We start from the raw sequence: 21,879 nt of genomic DNA on the forward strand, positions 1-21,879 counted from the left end.
GAGGAAGAGAGGAAAAAAAGAAAAAGTAATCTTTTAATGTTTGGAATAAACTGAGTTTTGGTAAACCCTGGGCTTTCCCCTCGGTTTGGGGGGGGGGCGGGCAGCACCTCCGTGGGCACAGCGCTTGTGCCAGGCTCACGTCTCTCAACCCCGGCGGTGCTGCAGGGGCTGAGGTTTGGTGTCTGTGCGAGGCGAGGGCTGGGTGCGGGTGGCAGGACGCTTTCCGTGGGTGCAGGGACACCCTGGGGTGCTGCCCGTGCCCGCACCCGGTGCCGCACGCCTGTGCACGTGTGCAGCGTGGGGACGCGGCCGCAGGATGGCAGCAGGAGGAGGCGCTGGGGGCGGCAGGGTGCAGGGGAGCGGGGCGAGGAGGGGGTGGCTCCTAGGGGGTCCTGCTCGCCCCGTCGCCCTCCCGGCAGCGGGGGCCAGCTGTGGGGTGGGGGCCAGCCCCGTCCTGCCCCCGGCACCACCAGGGAGCTCGGGCTCGCTGGTGGGAGCACATTTGCACTGCAGCTGGAGCGCCGAGGCACATCGATCGCATCCTGGAGCCTCCGCTGTCTGTTCCTCATTAACTGGCTTGGGAGCGGGTTCCTTAATGAGCCTCCAGCTGGGGATTTGGGCTTGGGCGCGTGGTTACTTGGGTTACAAGGAGCTGGGCTATGGACAGCCTCAGCTCCACGGCTCCTGCGTGTTTTGGGCTCGGCCGGGACAAGCTCTGAGGTGCATTTGGGGACGATCTAAGCATGCAGCTGGACGGGGGTGCTGAGCAGGAGGAAGAAGAAAAAAAAGAAAAAAAGGGGAAAAAAAAGAGAGAAAATCTCCACTAAAGAGCTGTGTTGGGTGGCCGCAGTGCTGGGCTCCCAAACAGCTCCTTTATTTTCCGTGTAAGCGTGACGTTGGGATGTGGACCTGGGGAGCATCTTTCATTGCCCGTTCCCTGTAATTCACCATCAGCGTGCGCTGAGCCTTGGGCAAGTGCCCACCACAACCTGATGCTGCTCCCTGGGACCCTCGCCCCCACTCCAACTCCTCCACACCCGAGAGGGAAATTGCTCCGGGGCCTGATTCCTGGGGACAAGCTCAGCATTAATGCCTGTTTCTCCAAAACCAGCGTGGTTATTTTTATACCCCTTCCAGGGAAAACAAACCAGCTCCCCCCCCTTTTCCTTTGCAGCCCTTTTCAGCGCCCACCAACGGCGCCGTGACGCAGGGCTCTGAACTTGGGCGGCTCCGGTGCGATGCGCGTCTGCACGCGCCTCGCTCCGACCTATTTAGAGCTAATAAGTGCGGAGAGCCTTAATCCTGGGAGACGTGGGGATCCTCTGGCGGCGTGCGGACGGGGCGATGCTGACAAGCTGCCTCGGCCGCGGGGGCTGCAGGAGCGGCTGCTCGCTCCGCCGCATCTCCAGCCCTGGTGGGGTTGGGGCTGGCTTGGATGCGGAGGGATTAAATGGCCGGTGGGGCTGGGTTTGGGGTCTGGGTTTGAGGTGGGGGGTTTGGGGCAGTTCTTGGGTGGTGCGAGTGCCTCCTGAAGAGGGTAAGGCCTCTGTAAAGGTGATGGCTCGTTCAAAACTCCGTGGAAAACGTCTTTAGGAAGAACAAAAGGTAAGGGCTTGAGCTCAGCCCATTGCTGAGCCCCGACCCCCCATTTCGGGCCAGTTTTTGCAGCATGGCACCATCCTACACAGCTCCCCCAGCCTCATCCCCAGCCCGGAGCTGGTGCAGCTGGTTGGGAACACAACCCCGATCACCCCAGCACCCACCTGCCCCGCTTCTGGGAGCAGAAACCATCCCCACGCGGGTGAGGAGCCTGCTGGAGCTCTGCAGAGCGAGGCGGCTTTTCAAGAAAGAGGGGAAAACGTGGCTGGGGAGATCAATCACACAAACAATGGAGATTAAAATTATCTGCCTTGATGAATCAGCTCGCGTTGTCTTGGGAGCCGGAGTGACGCTTCAGGGGGAGGTTGCTCCAAATTTGGGGAAGGATGAAGCCCCTGAGGACAGGGGTGGGAAGGAAAACAACTGAGGAAAGGGAAACGTCTCATTAACGTGGCTCTGCACTGGCAGGTTGGTTGTGGGGGGAGGCGGGGGCATTTTGGGGATGAAGAGGAGGAATTTGGGCCCTGTGGTGGGACGGGGGGGGACAAGCCCTGCCCCATCCCCACAACAGCTGTGGGGTGCAGGACTTAGTGCACGGCTGGGGCTTTCTGCACTGCTGAGGGGTGGCTCTTGTCACCTTCCCTGTGGCTCAGCGTGACAAACGGCTCCGGATGGCCGAACGGCTGCGATCAGCGCGCCCGGCACTGCTCAGGAGCTGGGGCCAGAAGGAGCTCGGTGCTGCCTTCACCAGGCACCAAGCCCCCCAGAGCCCCCAGGCCCCCAGCTCCCTCTGCCTGATCCTCACCACCACCGGCTTGCACAAATCCCGTGCTCCCGGTCCTCATGCGCTACGGTTCGGAGTGTGCAAGAAGTGTTCGGTTTACGGGAAAAATACGATCGCAGCGTGGATTTGGGGCTTTTAGCATCTGCGGAGGATGAGCGTTGTGAGGCTCTTTGGTCTCGCTGCGCGCGCTGAGCGATTGTTGTTCTGTTGTTCCGGTTGCGTTCTCGGATGCAGAGCAGCTACCTGTGCAGCGCTCCCCAGGGACCCCCGGGAGGGAGGCACGTCTGTCTTCAAGGCGGTCTGGGGGCTGCTGAGTTGATTTCTTGGCCTCCTTTTCCTGCCTTGAAGAGGAAATGAGCTTTAATTATTGCAAAGTTTCCTGCTGGCGTCCTTTTGGGAGACCTGAGCGGCCTTTGGCAGCCTTTACACAGCCCCACGCACACCGGGGCTCTGTGCTTTCTCTCTCTCCAAACCCTAACCCTAATTATGACCCCCACCCAACACCTACGTCGCCAAATCCTCCCATCAAATAGCGTTCACAACGGAAGCCTTTTTTCCCTGGGCTCTGGGAGCTGGCTAATTAAACCGCCCTGTGGAACATCGTCAGACCTAAAGGATGAGTCTGCAGCCAAATGAGAGGGCCGGGCACCTGCCCCGCCTGGTCCCACCGCACTCGGTAAGGGCAGCGCTGAGCAGGAGTGCGGGCAGTACATCCCAGTACGTCCCAGTATAACGGGGCTGTGCACTGGAGTGCATTGGGTCTGTGCTGCTCACACAGGGCTCAGCTGCTTTTAGCTTTGGCATGAAGGCACGAGTTGAGCAGGGTTCGTAACTGAGAGGAGGGGAAGGGGGGGAAAAAAAAAAAGCCCTGGTAATTATTCATGGCGGGTTGTTTTTTGCTTTTTAAATGATAAATCACAAGTCAAGAAGCATCTCTTCAGGCCTGAGAGCCTCAACGCATCCCAGGCTCCTCTGCAGAAAGGGTGGTGGAAGATATCTCCGTGTCCTCGCCACGACAGGCAGACTTAGTCATTTCCTTATGCATAATAATGCAATTATGAAGTCAGTCTAGACCCGTGGTGCAAAGAAACAGGCGGCTGCGTAATTAATCACACGTGTAAGAATCAAGCGCGTTACATTAGGGTTCATTATTTTGTGGACTGATTAAAAAAAGAGGAATGTTCTCTGCAGCAGCAAATGTCTTCTAGGATTGCAAATGTGTTCCCTGAAACTTTCTGTGAGGTGCACGTGAGCAGGGGCCGCGTGGAAGCGCGGCTGGCACCGCCGCCTGTTCTGTTCTCTGGGCTGTGAAATTGCTGGAGCCGGGGATGGGGCTCATTTTCCAAGGGTCCTGGATGCAGGGGACCGGGCTCCCCCTCCTGCCTGCCCTCTGGTTTCTCGCATGAGCATTTTGACCTTCACGAGCTTCCCCTTCCCTGGCCAAGGTCCCACGGATGCTCTGCTCCAGCCCCGCGCGCTCCCGTCCCTGCGCTTCCCAAGGTGCCGTGCCAGAAGCGATAAACACCCTAAAACCCAAAGTCTCATTAAGCGGCATGAGAGTTACAGGCTCCAACGCCCCTTTCTGTTGCATTTGCACTAAATCCTCATTTGCATTTAAATTACAAATGTCATTTGGGCCAGGCTTTGAGCGGCTGGGCTATTAAACTAGAACTGTATCTTGATGACCTGCGGCGGCCACAGAGAGCCGCCTCGAGCGCCGCCGGTTCGGTGCGGAGCAGGGCTGCGTTTTCCCAGCATGGGAGAGTTTTTCAGACCTTGGAGATGGAACTGCAGCGATGCCTTGGTTCACAGCAGGACAGAGGATGTGGCAATGTGGCACTGGCCCTGCACTCCCAGAAAAGAGAGAAATCCTGCTTTGTTTGAGCTTGGCAGCCTGGCTGGGAGATGCAGGATGGGGATTCATCTCTGGGAAGCTGTTGTATGAGCTCCCTTCAAGCGTTGTCTCATTTACACTTGCCTTCCACTACTGGAAATGAAATAATTGGGGTGAGCACCCCACCCTGCCCCCCTGCTGCTGGTTTTCCTCCCCACAAGGGTGCCATGGGGAGCACAGCCCCTCCCCGACCATCAACCCCCCCCCCAAACACATCCCCACTCATTTTCAGCATCCAAGAATTAAAGGAGAGCTGGAACCTCATTTTCTCTCTTTTTTTTTTTATTATTTAGAAAGCATGGATCCTATACAGCAATGCCAGCAAATCACGAGGACTGGGGGCGGTGGCTCAAGCAGGTCGAGGTCCGGGCAGGGGACCCGGCGCCGTCCCCACCACGCAGCTGGGGCAGAGGGGACAGGGCTGGGGGGCGCAGAGCCGCTTCAGTTCCGTGCACCTATAGACAGAGAGAGGTGTACAGGTACATAGGTATGTATAAGTATGCAGAGTGCCCTCCGAGCGCCCAGCGGGGGCAGGATTGGGCCCCACTTTCCCGGGCTGTTTTTTGGGCAGGCGTCACTGCGGGGAGAAGCAGGATCAGCCCTCGGGTGCCTGCAGGGCGCTGCTGAGAAGTGCAGCTGGTTGGTGCTCCAGGTCCGTGTCACTCCCAAGTCTCACGTGCAGCATTTGCTATCAGTGGTCCCTTTTTCCCACAGATGTCCTTTTTTATTCAGCAAAACCTAAATTGAGAAAAGCCACGACCCCCCTGCAACTGCCTGACTGCGGGAGCTGGGGCATTACGGGGAGCCTTCACTAATCCGGGACAAAACCTTGGCACACATCAAGCTACCAGCAAATTTACACCAACAGCCTCTGCCTTTCCCTGTAAGCATCTTGGGTTTTCAGTTCCCAGCTCCTGGGGTGGAAACGGGGTTAAGATTTTCCTCTGCTTTCCATTTCTCCTCGTGCTCCTGCACCGCCCTGCTCTCGCTGCGTCCTGGCTCCGGCTCTGCCAGAGCGTGGGTGAGTTTAAAAAGTAATGACCACAAGCCTTTTAACCTGCTTTAAGGCCATCGCAGAATGTTTTCCAGCAGGCTGAGTTTGGCAGGGCTCCCCAGATGGGAAGAAAGCCCCATGGGGGTGGGAAATGGTTCCCCAGCATGGTCACCTCCCCGTGCCGCAGCACCCAGTGTCTCATCACTGTGCAGCCACTGCTGTGTTGGGAACTCTGCTCTTGGCATTGGCATCTTCAGGGGACACTGAGGCACTGGCTAAGGTGATATGGGGTCATCTGATTTTTTTGGGAGTATCCCCAAATTGAGCTCTCAAGTTGGATTTTAGCCTTATCCTGGAGCTTACGCTGAGATGCCCGTTCTGCAGAACATCTCCCTCCTGCAGGGACCTCAGCACGAAGCAGCTCCCCACCAGGAGCCTTTTTCACCAGATGGGGCTGAGGCTTCTTCCCCCAAGGGGGGAGGAGGTGGAGAGCTGAAGCTGGCAATCTGCAACCGCTTCTGGACAGCTCAGCATCTCCTCTCGTGGAGCTGAGGCTCACCCTTGTGGGAGGTGTGAGAGCCTTTTCCTCAGGCAGGGAGGGATGCATTGCAGAGGAGACGGATTGCTTGCGTGCCCCAGAGAGCCTTGATCTGAGATCCAAATGGGCAATTTTGCCCCATTTGGTCCTTTGAAAAACAAATTTGCTTCGGCTGTCTCGTCGGCTCTGCCTTCCAAACGGGGAGGCTGCAATTTGCACCAGCTCTGCAGCAAGGTAAGGCTGGTACGGGGAGGTAATGGCCTTTATTAGGCTAAATTGATGCAACTGGAAAAAACAGAGACACAAGCCAGCCTCTCCTTCCAGCCCACGAGCCCCAGGTGCAGCCGGGTGCTCGCCTGCTTCCTCCAGCAGCATCAATTTGCCCAATAAAAGCTATTACCGTTCCTCATGAGCCCCGTCCTTTGTGGGCCGTTTGACCTCATGGGCGCAGACGTGGCTGTGGGAAGGTGAGAGGAAGGAAGGGTTGCAGCTCCCAGGGACCCATCTGTAAGCATTTAGCAGTGGAAATGCAGTCCAGAGCCCCCGGGCCAGTGCCGCCGCAGGATGTGCGCCCTTCGAGCTGCTGCAGGCTGCTGGGAGAGCGGGACGGAGATCCGGGCGAGTGCCGAGCATGAAATGGCAAAATCTTTGCTTCTGGTCTGCCCCAGGGTTATTTTTCAGCACAGCGAAGGCAGGTGGCAAATCCTAAACTCTGCCTTGTGTATCTGTGGGTTTATAAACTGCTGGGGAGTTTATAAGGGCTGGGGAGGATGAGAGGCTGGATGCTGCGCGCTCCCCAGCTGCGCACCAGCACCGCTCATCCATCCTAATCGCGTTAGTGCTGTGAGGAACTCCCATGAATTGCTCCTGTAATTAAATCTTTCTTGGGCTTAATGTCTTTGGAGGCAGACAGATGAGGAGCAGTACCCCATCACCCTGCTGGATGCGGGGCTGGGGAATTTGGCACCAGTGATGGTGGCAGGGAGCGTGTTCCACTCTGGCCCCTGGTGCTGTCGGCATCTCATCCGTGTGCAGGACTGCCCTGGCTGCTCTTGGAAATCTCAGAATAATACAGCAATAATATTAACAGTCAACAGTCATCCTCCATGGCCAGTCCTGGTTTGGAGGACTCCAGTAAACCACTGCTCACCAGTGGGTTTTCCTTTTGCCATTCCCACCGGCTGGTGATGGCAGAAAGAAATCCCAAACGCTTCCACACACGCAGCGGATGGCTCCTTGCTGCTCAGTGAGTCCCCATTCCCCCATCTTGGGTTAAAAATAATTCTTTGCAGCGAATTGCTTTCAGTCTCAGCAGCATCGAGCAACGCTGGGGCCGCCACGCTGCTACAGCTCCGTGGTGGTCACCTGGGTCACTTCGGAGCGCAGGTCGTCCCCCCTGCCACCCCGCCACTGGCTGCCCACGGCTAGTCATGCCGGCTTGGTGCGGGCCTCGGAGGGGGTGCATGTGGAGACCTGCTCCCGCATAGTGTTTCGGGCTCGGGAGAAGCTGTTCTGCTCCACGCGGGCTCGGAAGGGCAGGCAAAACTCTCGGAAACACCTCTTGAAGTTTTCATCCAGGAAAGCGTAAAGGACGGGGTTGAGGCTGCTGTTGGTGTAGCCCAGGGCGATGCAGAAATGCAGGCTGGCCACCACGTAGGGGTTCTTCTTGTCTATGTCCACCAGCGTCCAGACGATGACGAAGATGTGGATGGGCGTCCAGCAGATGATGAAGGCTGCCACGACCACCAGCACCATGCGTGTGATGCGCCGCAGGTTGCGGTCCTTCTCCTTGGAGCCCGAGAGGAGGCGGACGCTCTTCAGGCGCAGGATCATCAGCCCGTAGCAGATGGTGATGACCAGGATGGGGACCATGAAGGCAAAGATGAAGACGCAGATCTTGGTCACGGTGTCCCAGTAGATGGGAGGATCAGGAAACTGCAGTGTGCACAGCACCATCCCGTCTGCGGGAGAGAGGACGATGTCAAAGAGGGGTTAAAAAAGAGAGCAAACAGTGTCTGCTGTGAATAGTCTGCTTTCAGCTGTCGTGGCTGAGCATCTCCATCCTTGGTGAAACACAAGGAGATGTGTGCCCACCTGCCAGCTCGTCACAGAGGTTCCCCGGGAGCTGTGCCACCAGCCCTTAGGGTGCCCAAGGGATGCAGCAGGTACCAGGGACCCGTTCCCTGCAGAGCCTCCTGGGCCATCCCCACGCTGTCTCCTCCCAACCACTGCACTGGACACGTCCCCGTGCCACCTACTGAAACCTCCCCCCTTCCTCAAGCTGCTCAGAGCTTTCCTAGCAGCCAGGGTCTGGCCCCACCAAACAGGAGCTGCCGAGCGTGATGTGGGCCAGCCGGGGACTTTGCAACAAATTCTGAGCCCTGGCATGGGCTTAGGCATCTGATTTGCACCCCAGAAGCGGGAGCTGGGGAGAGGCACTGGAGGGACTGGAGGTGGGGAAGGGGGAGGACAGTTTCTGGGGCTGTTTCCAACCTCTTTTCCCATTTCCCAGCCAAGCTGGGAAGTGATACCATGATGATTTTCCATGGCAGGGCACGCTCCTGGTCCCATGGAGGGGTGACCTTCACTGAGCCCAAACTGGGGACGGGACCAGGCGGCTTGGGTTTGCCAGGACAGACGGCACAGGAGTGGACCTTTCCCCCGAAGCCACTTGCCTTTCGACTTGGTGACTGCCATGACCATGATGGGCACCCCGATGACGGAGGAGAGCACCCAGATGCAGACGTTGATGACCTTGGCCTTGGTCGGCGTGCGGAAATCCAAGGCCTTGACCGGGTGGCAAACGGCAACGTAGCGGTCCACGCTCATCATGGTGAGGGTGAAGATGCTGGTGAACATGTTGTAGTAGTCAATGGAGAGCACCACCTTGCAGAGCAGCTCCCCAAAGGGCCACGTCTCCATCAGGTACTTGGCGCTCTGGAAGGGCAGCGTGCTGGTGGCCAGCGCGTCCGCCAGGGCCAGGTTGAAGATGTAGATGTTGGTGGCCGTCTTCATCTTGGTGTACCTGCGGTGGCAGAGACGGGAGCTTACAGGGGGTTGGGGCTGGCTCGCAAGGCTTGGGTGTGCACCCAATGCTCTTAAGGATGAGATGTTGCCAGCTGTCCATCCCAAAAGCTTTAGAAACCACAAATACTTTCTGTCCCTTCCAAATTCAATAGGAAGTGAAAACAAAAAGTATCGCTGAGCAAATGTGCCCATTTTGGGAAGGGTGAGGGACTCGCTGCCGCATTGGGTGAAGCCAAGGGAAGCCCTTCCTATGCAAGCCATTACCTGGCCAGGGAGGTGACAGGAGTTCAAAAAAAAATAAAAAATCTGGATAGCTTTTCAGAGAAGTCTCTTTTCCAATTAAATCAATTTACTCCATTTCCCTGAATCAGTTGCACAATGTCCTTTACCTCCCGAAACCTCTTTTATCTGATTTTCCACCCAGTAAATCGTGATTATCTAGCTTGTTTCCCTGTTGAGTTTACTTGCAGAAATTGGATCGATTACCCCCGGAAAAGAGGCCATCTGGAAGCAGCGCCGTGAGCCCGACTGGAGCTGCTCGGCGGGAGCTTTTTGGGGGAAGCCTGGCTGCATCGGGCCGTGCCCAGCCGGGCGATGCGGGGCCATTCGCTGCCTGCGCCTTTTGCTGGGTGCCAGCCCCGATCCTCGTCACACTGTGGTAGGAGAAACACCCGGTGCTGGGTGCCAAGACCCGGAGGTCCCCAAAATCTGAAGGTCACCAGGGGTCAGCGCACTGGGGCTGGGTCGGGGCAGCTCATCGGGAGCCCCCCGGTTGTTTGTGGGGTGCTGGGGTCAGTGCTGCGCCAGCGGCTCCAGCCCTTCCCGCGTGCTCCCTTGCAGCAAGCCCCATGGCTCGGAGCATCCTCCGCTGCCCCCGGCTCATTTAGATGCAGCCTAATTAATTAACAAAAGTGTTGGCCTGGATGCCAGCATCTCTGTGCATGGGTGACCTGCCTGCAGCAGGCACGGGGGGGGCTGTCTGAGAGCAAGGGGGGGGCTGCGGCACTGCAGCAACCCCGGAGCGAATTCGGGTCTGGTGCGCAGGGGGAAGATGGTGCTGGGTGAGCGTGTGTCAGGCTCAGCTTGTAGAATGGCCCCACCGTGTGTTTTGGGGTATGTGGAGCAAATTTGGGGGCTGAGGGGGGGTTGAAGGGCTTCATCTCCTTCGGATGCTGCTCGGCTGGAGAGCAGCACACCGGCTTGCTGCGTGGAGGATCAGCAGGGCTTTGGTTTGCTCTGCTGCGGGGGGCTCTGTCCCCTCCGTAACATCCCGACCCAGGGCTCTTCCCCATGCTCCATCCCAGCAGCTCAGCGGGGTGAGGGGAGCCCACTGGGGGGGCTGCGGGCCCCCAGTTCTGCTGTCAGCAGAGCCAGGAGCTGCAGGAGTGGGTCTGGCGGAAAACAGCATCGAGCACGTGTGGCCGCCGCCCCCCCGCCCAAGGGGGGAAACATCTGATTTGAATTTGTTTTTTAAATGCAACACGAATTTGAAATTTCCTTGAAAAGTCCTTTTCAGTATTATTTCCTGGGGTCTTTTGTGTGTGTGTGTGTGTGTGAATGCATCTTTTAGCAAAGTTTCATTCCAGGTTAAACAAAAACCTGAGCATTTTTGTCGTTGTCAGGTGTTGTTTTTTTTTGGCTCACCTAGGTTAAAAATAGCTGTTTCAGGTAGATTCACACTTCTTTGATCTCTGCTTTCTGCGTGAAGTGGAAAATCCGTTGTCGGTGCCGTGCTCTGCCAGGCGCACTCAGCAGCGCTGGGTCAGCGCTTCTGCAGCCCACTGCCAGATGTGCCGGGGGGGCCAGGGCCCGGGCCCCCTCCCCAGGCACAGGGGGCTGTGCTGGTGAGGCAAAGCAGAAAACGGGGGACTCGAAAGGACCCCAGAGCTGGGATTTGGGGACAGGTTTCATCTTGGGACCCACCAGGGGTCCATCGTGGTGCCCCCTCCCTGGGCTGCCCATGACACGGGTGCTCCAGGCGGGAGCTCCGTCCCTGCGGCAGAGCGCGGTGCTGTGAAGCAGCTGCCTGTGCTGATGGAGCTCCCGGGGCTGCCAAACCCATCGCAATTAAGCGAGTGCCTTGATTGGGAAGTTAGGCACTTGAAAGAAGCAATCTGGAAGGGCTGGAGGGAGACAGGAGGCTTGTGTGAGGCGCAAGGGGCTGAAGCGAGCGCGGCGCAGCATGGCAGCGGCCGTACCGCAGGAGCAAGACGGTGTCTGCGCTCCCGGCTTTCCCCCCGAGCTCCCCAAACCTCTCCAAACACCTAAGTAAAATAAACCACTTGTAAAACTGCTGGCTGAAAGAGCCTGGTTTTAGGAAGCCTGTGCCCAGCAAAGGGATGCTCTGGCAGCAGGCAGGCTGCCGTCCCACTGCTCGGCTCCGGGCACTCGCACTGAGCGTGCAGCTGCAAATGACGTCCAGGGGTATTTTTAAAAGCCCTGACAATGCGGTGCTAATTGCAATCCAGGCGAGCTGTCGGAGGGTGCCGGGTAGGCTTGGAGCTGGCTCTGAGCTCATTTTGGCTGCCCTGGGCAAGAAGCAGTCTGATTTTTTGGCCGGGCTGGGTTCTTGGGGTGTGCAGTGGGGTGGAGGGAAGGAGATGCTGTGCGTGCTGTTCTCTGGGTCCCCAGGTCCCCAAGCCCCATGGGATGCCCTCCAGCTGTGCCTGCAGGGGCTTGGGGAGGTGTCCCCAGGAGCACAAATCCTCTTAGCACCGGGGTCTGATCCTGAGCCGTGCCTATGATCCTATCTTATGGCCTGATCCTGCAGGACATTGGGTGGGCTTCAGCGGGGGAACACAGTCCCAGGGAAACCCCCCAAGCAGGGCGCAACTCTGCTTGTGTAGCGAGCTGCTCCGTCCTTCCTCCGCTCTCTGCTGCACGCACACAAACGGCCAGGAGCTCTGAGACCTTTGATTTTGGGAGGCCGAGCGCCCACCTCGGCTTTCAGAAAATGGGTCTCATGCAGACGAGCCCCGCAGAAACCCCACGAGGGCCCAGGCACGCGAGCAGCAGCCGAGGGGCTCGGAGGATGGCGATGGTTCATCCCCTCGGAGTCGTCCTGAACTGCAGCGTCAGCTGCCAGGGCGGCGAGTGGGGGGGCCAGAAACCATGGAGATGGGGTCCCTACGTGAGTCAGGCTCCGTGAGCGTGTGCAGCAATCAGGTTACTTCGCGAGTTAAATGACAGAGGATGGTGTTTGCACATTAAAGGCTTCTCCATTTGCAGACGCCTTCCCTCCCCTTGCTGCGCTGAGCTGGCTGGAGGGGGTCTGACGGCACGCATCCTTCACCCTGACACTGTCCGTGCCGTGTGTCCCTGCAACAATTACCGTAATTTGCTTTTTCTGGCCAGGGCTGATTTTAGTGGATGAAAAATCCCTGCTGGGGCCAGGTCCCCAGCGCTCCGTCCTCCCTCCCCAGCTCGAGGTATGCAAAGAGGCAGCGGAGGCGCCCGAGGAGCGCGGAGCTGGCGGGAGCTGGCTTTGTTCCGCAGGTGAGGATGCTCCGCACCTCCTGCAGCTCGCCCGCGTGCTGAGCCTGCTCGCTGCCATCCTTCCTCGCTCCCAGAGCCGTTCCCTTTAGTTTTGTATGGGGTTTGGAACGTGGGTGCCTGCTGCACACCTGATTTTGGGGTGGAAACCTGCCCAGGAGCCAGGGGGGAGGGTACCAGCCGCTGACCTGTGTAATGGTGACTGTGCTGGGAGTGCTGGTGGGGGGAAATGGGGAAAAAACGGGGAATTTCATGCAAGCCCCAGTGGTCTTGTGGTTCTCATTCCTTATAAACTGCAGCTGTGGCTGCATTAACCCCTGGTACCCAGGCAGGATCAGTGCAGGGCTGCTCCCCAGCAGGGAGGGAAGGGGCGTGCGGGGCCCTTGGTGCGCTCGTGGCTTTTCCCTGGGGTCCCTCCCCACCAGCAGTGCCCCCCGAGGAGTTTGCTGATGGAGTGAGAGCATCTGGATCTGGCCCTGAGCAGCTCCTCTTGGACAAAGGGGCCTTTGGTGTGGGCAGGGGATCTGGCACCGGGGTGGGGCTGTGGTTGGGGTGGGGGCAGCGTCTGGGTGCGTCCCCCCAAGACACCGGCTCCCACATCCCCCGTCCTGCTTTGTGCACACACCGTGGTTCTGCCTCTCGCACGGCATCGGGCACACGCACTGCTCCCCCTCACCCAGGCACCCCACGCACGCGTGTGTGCTCACACGTGCTCACACACACGTCACACCCGTCCCTGCTGGACACACCCAGCTCAGTGCTACCTGGGCAGGGGGATAAGCCATGCAAACAGCACCCGGGGCACACCCACCCTCACTCCTGGTGCTCGTGCACACCCCTAGTGCGCACACACCCTGTGCACGCTCACCCCTGGTGCATGCTCACTCCCCATGCACACTCGCTCCTGGTTCTCTCACACGTGGTGCACACCCAGCCCTGGTGCACACTTGCTCCTGTGGCCATCCCTTTCACCATGCACGCTCACTCTTGGTGCACACTTGCTCCTGGTGCATGCACACCCCCGATGCACCCTCACTCCCCATGCACACTCGCTCCTGGTTCTCTCACACGTGGTGCACACCCAGCCCTGGTGCACACTTGCTCCTGTGGCCATCCCTTTCACCGTGCACGCTCACTCCTGGTGCACGCTCACTCCTGGTGCACGCACACCCCCGGTGCATGCACGCCCCCGGTGCACGCTGCCCCCCCGCAGCCCTTGCACGCCCCCCGCTCTCACCGGACGATGCCGTACATGACCAGGACGTTGCCCAGCAGCCCCACCACGCACACCACGGAGTACAGCGCCGTGATGACGATGGCGATGAGGATGGAGGTGGCGTCCTTGGCCCGCGGCTGCCCCGTGCCGTTGCCTCCGGGGCCGGGGAGGGGGACCCAGGAGGTGCCGTTGGCCCAGGCCGTGGGCAGCTCCGTGGGCAGCTCCGTGGGCAGCTCCATGGCCCACGGGCGACCGCGGCCCCGCCGTGCCCGCAGCGCGCATCCGAGCGCCGCGGGTTCGAGCCCCGCTCCCGGGCAGCGCAGCCGCCTCCCGCAGCCGCGCGGCGGCCGGGGGCTGCCTATAAACGGCCCCGAGCCACGTGGGGACGGGGGCGGGCAGGGCCGACCCCCCCACCCCCCCCCCCCCACCCCCCTCCCCTGCACGGCTCCTGCCTGAATCCCGACCCCCCCCCCCGTCGACCCCGCCTCTGTCCTTGCTCCTTCCACCCCGGTCCTTGCTGCCCCCTCCCCGGGTCCTTGTTACAGCCCCCGGTCCTTGCTGCCCCCCCCCCCCCCGGTCCCTCTTACACCCCCCCAGTTCTTGCTCCCCCCCCCCGGTCCTTGATCTCCCCCCCAATCCTTGTTGCACCCCCCCCAATCCTTGCTGCCCCCGCTCCCCCCGGTCCTTGTTCCCCCCTCCAGTTCTTGCTGCCCCCCCCCCCCCCCCGTCCTTGCTGCCCCCCCTCCCCGGTCCATATTACATCCCCCAGCTCTTGCTGCCCCCCTCCCTGTCCCTGCTGCCCCCCTCTGGGTCCTTTCCTCCCCGAAACCGATCCATGCTCCCCCCCACCCCGCTCCTTGTTGCACCCCGCAGCTCTTGCTGCCCCCCCGGTCCTTGCATTCACCCCCCGGTTTTGCCCCCCCCAGATCCCTGCCGCCCCCCGTGCTGTGTGACCTGAGGGGCTGCTTCAGTTTTCCTTTGTTTGGAAGAAGGCAAAGGAGGGGGGGCAAACAGCCCCCTGCCCCATAGTGAAGCTGGGGGCTCCCTGATCCCCCCCCCATCTTCCCTCCCCCTGTTTTCTGAGATATGAGGGGTCTGGGGGAGGCTGCGTGGGGGTTTTGGGGGTGCAGAAGGGTTTGGAGGATGCTGCAGGGCAATTTGGGAGGGATGCAGCGGGGTGGGGGCTTGGGGGTGGCTGAGGGTGGGACTTGGAGGATGCTATGGGGCACATTTGGGGGGGGGGGGTGCTGGAAGGTGGGGGGCAAACGTCTGCAAAGCAGGGGGCAGGAGCCCTGTGCTTCCTGGAGACCCAGCAGCTGCGGGGGCTGTGGGGTGCTTGGGGTGCCTCCGTTGTCTCTCTGCTTTGGGGCTGGATTCATTCGGTGCCCAGGGAGGGAGCTGCTCGGGCAGGGAAGGCAGTGTGCTGCAGTTTGGGGTGGGTTTGGCTCGGGAGGGCTGGCACGGGGGATGCAGGACGTGGAGGGAAAGCCTGGTACCGCCGGCAGCTGCTCCAGCCCCGGGGATGGGTTTTCATTCTGGGTAGCTCTCCGCGAGCACAAAGCTCCAGCGGTGCCAAAGCACCCAGCCGTTTCAGCCAAAGCTTCCCAAAAACACCTGGGAGGGAATAAACAGCTTCTCATTCACCCCACGGTTCGGACGGGAAATAAATAGCTCCTTGGGGCCACTGACCGGGGAGGCAGCCCCGTGTGGCGTGTCCCTGCTGTCGTGGTGGGGTGGCAGCGGTGTCACCTGCATGCTGCTGCCATGGGCACGGGCGGAATTGGGTGCTCACGAGCAGCCTGGATGCAATCTTTGCTTCCTCGCCGGGTCCTGCGCTTCGCATCCCAGCAGTGAGGGTCGCAGGGATGCACCAACCCCTTGGGTGCTTCCATCCCTGGGAGGGTTTTGCCAGGGGGCACCGAAAGCCCAGGCAGGGCAGAGGGATACGTCCTGCCCGTGCAGCTCCCCTGGGACGTGGTGTTTGGGCGCCTTCCCGGAGCTAAAGCAGCCTCCTGGCCCCAGAGCAGTGCAGCAAGGCCCTGATGTGCATGGCTCTGACGCAGTTCAGCTCCCGATCTGTCCCAGCAAGAGGAAAACACCAGGTCAGGGAGTGTGAAACTGCTTTTAGCGTGGCTTCAAGGGACTGAGAAGTGCTTCGGAAGAGGGCTCGTCCCTTTGCTTGGCTCTCTGCGTGGCTGGAGACCCGGTGCTGACCCTCTTCCAGGGGGTTCTCTGCAAGAGAATAATCATCCTGGCAGGTTCAAGCAAATGCGTCCTCCTGGCTCAGCTCAGGCATTTTTATTTTTCAGCTGGAATGTTAAAAATAAACCCAGCGGATACATAAAACAAATTGAAAATCTTTAAAGGGCTTTACTGCTCATCCGCCCAGCTTCGGCTGTTGCTGCTCTGCTGGCTGAGCACCACGCAGGCTGGGCACGTGCCACAGCTGTGGTCTCCAAAAGTGGGGAAACTGAGGCAGAAAGGGCACGTTGGAGGGGACATCACAGCCTGGCTGTCACCACACATGGAGCACGAGGACTGTGCATGTGAAGGGAATGAGTTCTGGTGTGAGTCCTGACCCTGCTGCTGGTGCTGGTCCGTCCCCGCAGACCCCACGCACCGCTGCTCTCCCCACTCTGATTTGTAGGGGTGTCACTTTGTCCTGGGTCAAATCCTGCTCTCATACAGAGATTGCTCCTCTTAGGATGTTTTCTGTGGCATCGCCTTAGCTCCTGTTTTCTCCCCTGGATAACACCGGGATGCTGCTTCTGTGTCCCCTCCGAACAGCCCCTGCTTTGGGGGCTGAAAATCAAAGTGAAAATCAAACTGGCATGGGGGAGGCGGTGCCTGGGGCTGTCAAGCAGCGGCTGAGGAAAATTCATGGTGCTCATCTGCTGGGCGAGCTGGGGTCCATCCGGGGGAATTTACAGCCACGACTGCTGGCGGCGGTGCTTTGATTTACTCCGAGGTTGCAATCTTGACAAAGTGTATTTCACCACGTGAAGACCCTCTTCCCCTCCGGAATTTATTGGTTTTCATTAAAAAGGCAATAAACAAAGCGCGCGGGGGCTGTGAATCTGCTCTGGCAGGGCTCCAGCCCAAAGCCGTGGGCATCGCTCAGCCTCAGTGCCAGAGGCAGGGTGCTGGGAGCAAAAAAGGTTTCTCTCCTCAAAGGGTTCCCAGCCTGGGGGGCCCCGCTGCACCCCCAGCTCTCGCCAGATCCCTGCTGGAGCTCAGCCTCGCACGATGGCTTGGGCAGTGCCACGATGGCTGCGTCCTGCACCGATGTCCCCAGGTCACCAGAGCAGCACAGCCACTCGCATCCACATAACGACCTAAACCCCGGCGTGGCAGCCAGCTTCAGTCCTGCTTGCGACAATTTGTGGCTGTGATGCACAGGAAGCTCGCTCTCCTTTTTATCGCCTCGCCTCTTCACTCTCCCCAGCACTCGACATCCCTCTTTGCTGGATTTCTGCCCCAAATTGTAAGTGCTGCTGGGGCAGCTGGGCGCCATGGCGCGCAGTTTGGCCGAGAGCTGCTTTTGGTGAGATGGCACCGCTCGATGCACGGCCTCTCCCTGGCTTTTCCTTCAGTTTGCGTGCTGCTGCCTCGCCTCCCAGTGTTGCACAGGCAGGTTTGTGTTTTGCTGCTAAGGCAAATGTCGCTCGGACCCGGGGCTCAGCATCCACGATCGATGCTGCAGGGACAGGGACCGACGGTGACACCGCTGCGGGTGCTGTGACCTGGCCCCGTGGCTCGCCGTGATCCTTCCCAAAGCCCTGGCATGAGCCTGTGCTGGGTGGTACCCACAGGCAGGGGCACATCGGCATGCACAGGTATCCGATGGCCTTTTCCTTAAGCTTTTTCTGTCTTTGTCTGCTTTCCCACGTGCCCTGAGAGCATTTCGTGGTGCTCAGCAACATGTTGGCTGATGGAGCGCAGCAGCCCTGGGTGCCTGAGCTCGAGAGGGGCAAATGCAGCTCCACGGCAGCAGCAAACGGCTCCGACCCTCAGCACACCCACAGCACCACAAGTCCGAACAAGATGCTGTTTGGGAAGTTTCCCGAATGTTTCATCTGCACCCTGCCAAGAGAGGGACGTGGTCCTGGCAGCTCTGCTGCTCGCGGCAGGCGCAACCCCTCCTGCAGGGAAGGAGGCGAGCGCGGCACCGGCTCCTGTCGAGCCCACCAGCTCCTTCCCCTTCTGCTCAGCAAAGCTGTCTGCCCCCAAGGGCACGGGCACATTGTGGGGTCTGTGGCAAGCCCTAAAAATAGCAGGAAGAGTGATGAGAGGAGACAAAGGAGCTGGGGAACATCAGGCGCAAGGCAGATGTGTTAGGCGAGCCACGGGTTTTGCAGGGCAAAGATGGGAGGCTCGAGGCAGGACCTGGACGCTGACAAGGCTGGGAACCCAGAGGGTTTGGCCACTTCAGGCAGGCTGTAGGATGTGCTCGGGGCTTCTCTGTTCCTCTCATTTCATAAGAAACCCAAGAGGTCGGTGGGATGGAGGCACTCAGATCCCTGCTGCTGGTGAAGCCCCTTTTGGGGGGCTCCGTTTGCCCCCAGCTTCACTCGTTAGAGGTCCGACCTGGGACAGGAGCAGGATCACACCTCGAGGAAGGGCAGCACTACAGCGGGATGGGCAGCACATCGCCCTGCAGGTCTCAGAGGGGAATTCGGGATTTGCAAGAACGGGGCTGACCGAGCCAGATGCCCCACGAGCACAGATGAACCCAGCGCTGCTCCCCAGGGCTCAGCCCTTCCCCTCCCGGTGCCGGCAGCACCAGGTAAATGTGCCTCGGAGAGGAAAGCAGGCAGGTTGGTGTGCTTTGTATTCCCACGTCAACAGCGCCGAGTGTTTTCATACCTTGCGGGGCAGCTGCTGGGAAAGAACAAAGCCCGCCCGCCAGGGGAGTTAAAATTAGATGAGCTCCTTCCCTGCCTCGCCGCTGCGCTCGGCTGCGTGGCCGGAGGGATTTCTGCAGCGCTCCTCCTCCGAGCCGAGCCTGGGGTCTGCACAGCGGTGGGGCTGGAGATGGGGCCAGGGGATGATTTGGGAACCCCTCGCTCGGCGCTGATCCCCCAGGCTGCTGCAGAGCTCAGTGCTGTCTCCGATGCCCCCGGTGTCCCCGAGTTGTCGGCTCTCAGTGACGGTGCCAGCCCAGAGCCCCCTGCTCCCACCCAGAGCTTGCAGATGCTGGGTGCATTGGGTGAGCCACCCTTACAAACACTTTCCTTAAAAAAATGCCTCTGTGGGTTGGCTTGAAATGCAGCTGATTGCTTTTTTGGAGGGGCCACCGTCCCCTTTTCCTTCACCAGCCCCATGCCTGGCCCCATAGCGGGGCTGGGGACCCAGCCAGCGCCTGGCTCATCACTCACAGCACTGCAGAACCCTTCAATCCCCACGGGAGCCTTTTATTTTTTTCCTGATTGTTGCATATTTAGGTATTTTCACCCCCCCACACCCACCCAGAGCCGCCTGCGGCTGACAATGGAGCATTGATTGGAAACTGGCAGCGTCTGCCTGGGTTTCGGGGGGCCCGGGCTGTCCTCCCCCCGCTCGCACTCGCGTCGCCGCTTCGCTTTCCATCGGCGGCGCGTCGGGAGCGTTAACAACCAGTGAGTCAGCGCCTCGATGCAGCACCCCGGGGAGGGGGGGTCCAGGGCAGGATGCTGCTTCCAGACGCTGCCAGGATGGAGAAATGAGGGCTGGAGGGGGGACTGGTGGGAACAGGAGCCCCCAGCTCGCAGGAGGGCCCCGAGATTTTTTTTTTTTCATGGGGACCAGGTCCCCTGGGGTGCGCGGTGGCTGTGACATGGGGACTGCCCCTCCTGGCACCCTGTGGCACGCCGGAGGGACGAGGGACCTGTGTGCATGTGTGCAGGCACATGCTGCACAGCCCAGGGGTGGGGAGGGGTTTTATGGCCGGGGTCCCAAAGGGAATGGGGTCTGTTTGTCCGTCTCCCTATGGCTCCACGGGGGATTTGCGGGTGCCCCTTGCTGCGCGCTGGGGCAGGATCCTGTCAGATCCCTGGGTCACCCCGTCCTGGTCACTGAGGAGGCAATTTTCCATCTCAGCACACAAAGAATTTCCTTTTTCTGCAGCTTTGCACCTTCTGCCCACACTGCCCAGGCAGCAGGATGCTCAGCTTTGTCCCCACAGCCCCTGGTCACCCCTTGCTGGGAACCTGTTCCTGTCCCCTCCCAGGCGGCTTCTTGGTCCCCCCGGCCAAGACACGGCCAGCACGGGGACACCCAGCCCTGCTCCAACCTCAGCCCGTGTGCCCACCGAGCTCTCCCGGGGAAGGAGGGGATGTTGGCTTTGATGCTGGGAATCCAGGTCAGTGCTAACCCAGATAAAATCCCGCTGCTCTCGAATTGAGTGGGCTCAGCCCAGCCCCACTTTGATGTCTCCGTGCTCTGGGTGCAGACCTCGGCTCTCCCCTTTACTTATTCCTGTGCCCCCAAACGTTTACCCTGCACAGTCAGGGTGAGTCGGTTGGGGTTGGGAAGGGGAGAAGTGCGGTGTTCGGGTGGAAAAGCCCCAGAGGTTTGGCTGCAGCTTGTGTTTGGGCTGCGGGATGGAGCGCCGCGTGGCTGGGAGCCAGGGGCATCAGCATCAGGCGCCGCACCAAGAGCTCCTGGCTCTCTGCCTTCGTGCCAGGCAGTCCCTGCAGTGCGCCAAGACGTGGAGAAGGTCAGGGGAGCAGCGGCTGGTGCTTAAGAGGGCACTTGATAGGGCTGAGTCAGGCTCTGCTCCCAGCTGGCTGGTCCTGCTCCCTGCTCGGGGCTGTGGCAGATGCCGGGAGCTCGGGCGAGGAGTTCTGGTGCTTGCAGCAGGGAACGGGGCTGCAGCAGCCCTCGCCTGCATGGCTCCTGTCCCCCACCTTTCCTGGGGAAAGGATCGCTCTGAACAGCTCAGCAAAGCATTGGGGTTTTCCCTCGGCACTCAGACCGAGCCCCGAGGGGCTGGGAGCTGGAATCCAGAGCCAGGCTTGGCCGGATCCCAAGCAAGGGCTGAGAGCATCGGGACGTCAGTGCCAGCCCTGCCTGCGTCTCCCCAAAAATTGCTGCGTGTTTGGGGTTTTGGAGGGGCCCTGCCTCCTTCTGGGGAGCTGAAATGTGGGAAGCTCCACTTCTAGGGCCATGGCCCCGCTCCCTCCACCACGGGGCTTCCTTGGGGCTTAGCTCCAGTGGTGCTGGCACTGGTATTTTGGTATTTCCCAAGGGAGAGGAGGCACCAGCCTGCGGGTGGGCAGAGCCTTCGTCCCTCCTGCTCCCCAAGGCCATCCCAGCCCCGCACCAAGCTGGAGACAGACTCATGCCCAAGCCCCCCAACCCTGTCCCCATCCCTGTCCCCATCCCCATCCCCAGCCCTGTCCCCGTCCCTGTCCCCATCCCCTTCCTCTGCACGCCACAGCCCCAGGGGAGGCTTTTGCAAGGGAGATTTATTCTGCACTTATCGGGTTGGTTTTATTTTCTAGAGAGCCCTTGCGGGGCTGAACGCCTGCAGGTCCCAGCTGGCCGGTCCCCAGGGAGCCGTCGGCCAGCCCAGCCTGCACTTAAATAAAGAATAGTAATGAGGAAAAATTGAAAGCGGCGATTTAATGATTGGAGCATCTCTTCTTCCCCATCTATCCGTCCATCCACCTAAATATAGACATATATTTTCTGAACACCAAATGCCAGCATCCCTGCTCAGAGCCAGCTGCCCAATTGCCACGTGAAGTGGCTGAGAGCCAAAGACAAGTATTTAAAAGCCATATTAAATGACCGATGCCTAAAGCCCTGGAGGAAGCGCTCTCCTGATAGGTGTTTATTTGTTGAAGAGAGGAAAGCAGGCCGGGAATATACATTCCCCCCCCCAAGTTTCTGACTGCTCTGTTTTGGGGCTGGATTCGCGTTTGGTGTGCAATTCCCTCCCCTGTGGAAGCTGTCCTGGCGCATCCAGCAGCCTCATGCAGTGCGGGTGGGCCACGGAGGGCACAGGCTTGGCTGAAATGATGTTGATTTAAGGCTTTTCATGTTGTCTTTTTTTAAACCCCCCTCTCCCATGGAAAGGCAGCCAGGCATTCCCCATGGTATGGGGCACACAGGGGGTGCTGCAGGTTTGGGTGCTCCCGGCACCCTCGCCCCACGTGCTGCCACCACCGGCTTTGGTGCCAGGGGACAGGGAACAGCGGGGGGGGGACAAAGCTCCTGGCCCCCTCCAACATCCCTCCTGGGCTTCACCCTCACTCCAGCCTCAGTGCTAGGGCAGCTTTAGCTCCTGGTGCATTTTACAGCCGAGCCAACCCCCGTGGCAGGAGCACTGGGGAAGGGCCGGAGCAAAAGC

The 21,879-nt window shown here is 59.8% G+C and overlaps 1 protein-coding gene across 3 annotated transcripts; it reads right to left on the reverse strand.

Annotated features, from left to right (window-relative positions):
* Positions 1 to 7,237: 7,237 nt before the first annotated feature.
* OPRD1 (opioid receptor delta 1) lies at positions 7,238 to 13,612 on the reverse strand. 3 transcript variants are annotated; one of them, XM_035562377.1, is made up of 3 exons: positions 13,581 to 13,612; positions 8,485 to 8,834; positions 7,238 to 7,770 (listed from the first exon to the last, which is right to left on the reverse strand). In XM_035562377.1, coding segments are annotated over exons 1-3 (885 nt in total). In that variant the 5' UTR covers positions 13,583 to 13,612. The 3 variants fall into 3 exon arrangements, with proteins under 3 accessions (XP_035418270.1, XP_035418268.1, XP_035418269.1); XM_035562375.1 differs by having other exon boundaries at positions 13,566 to 13,597; XM_035562376.1 differs by having other exon boundaries at positions 8,464 to 8,834; positions 13,566 to 13,597.
* Positions 13,613 to 21,879: the final 8,267 nt, after the last annotated feature.

Source organism: Cygnus atratus, chromosome 23, assembly GCF_013377495.2.
Source record: "Cygnus atratus isolate AKBS03 ecotype Queensland, Australia chromosome 23, CAtr_DNAZoo_HiC_assembly, whole genome shotgun sequence".
NCBI classification, from domain to species: domain Eukaryota; kingdom Metazoa; phylum Chordata; class Aves; order Anseriformes; family Anatidae; genus Cygnus; species Cygnus atratus.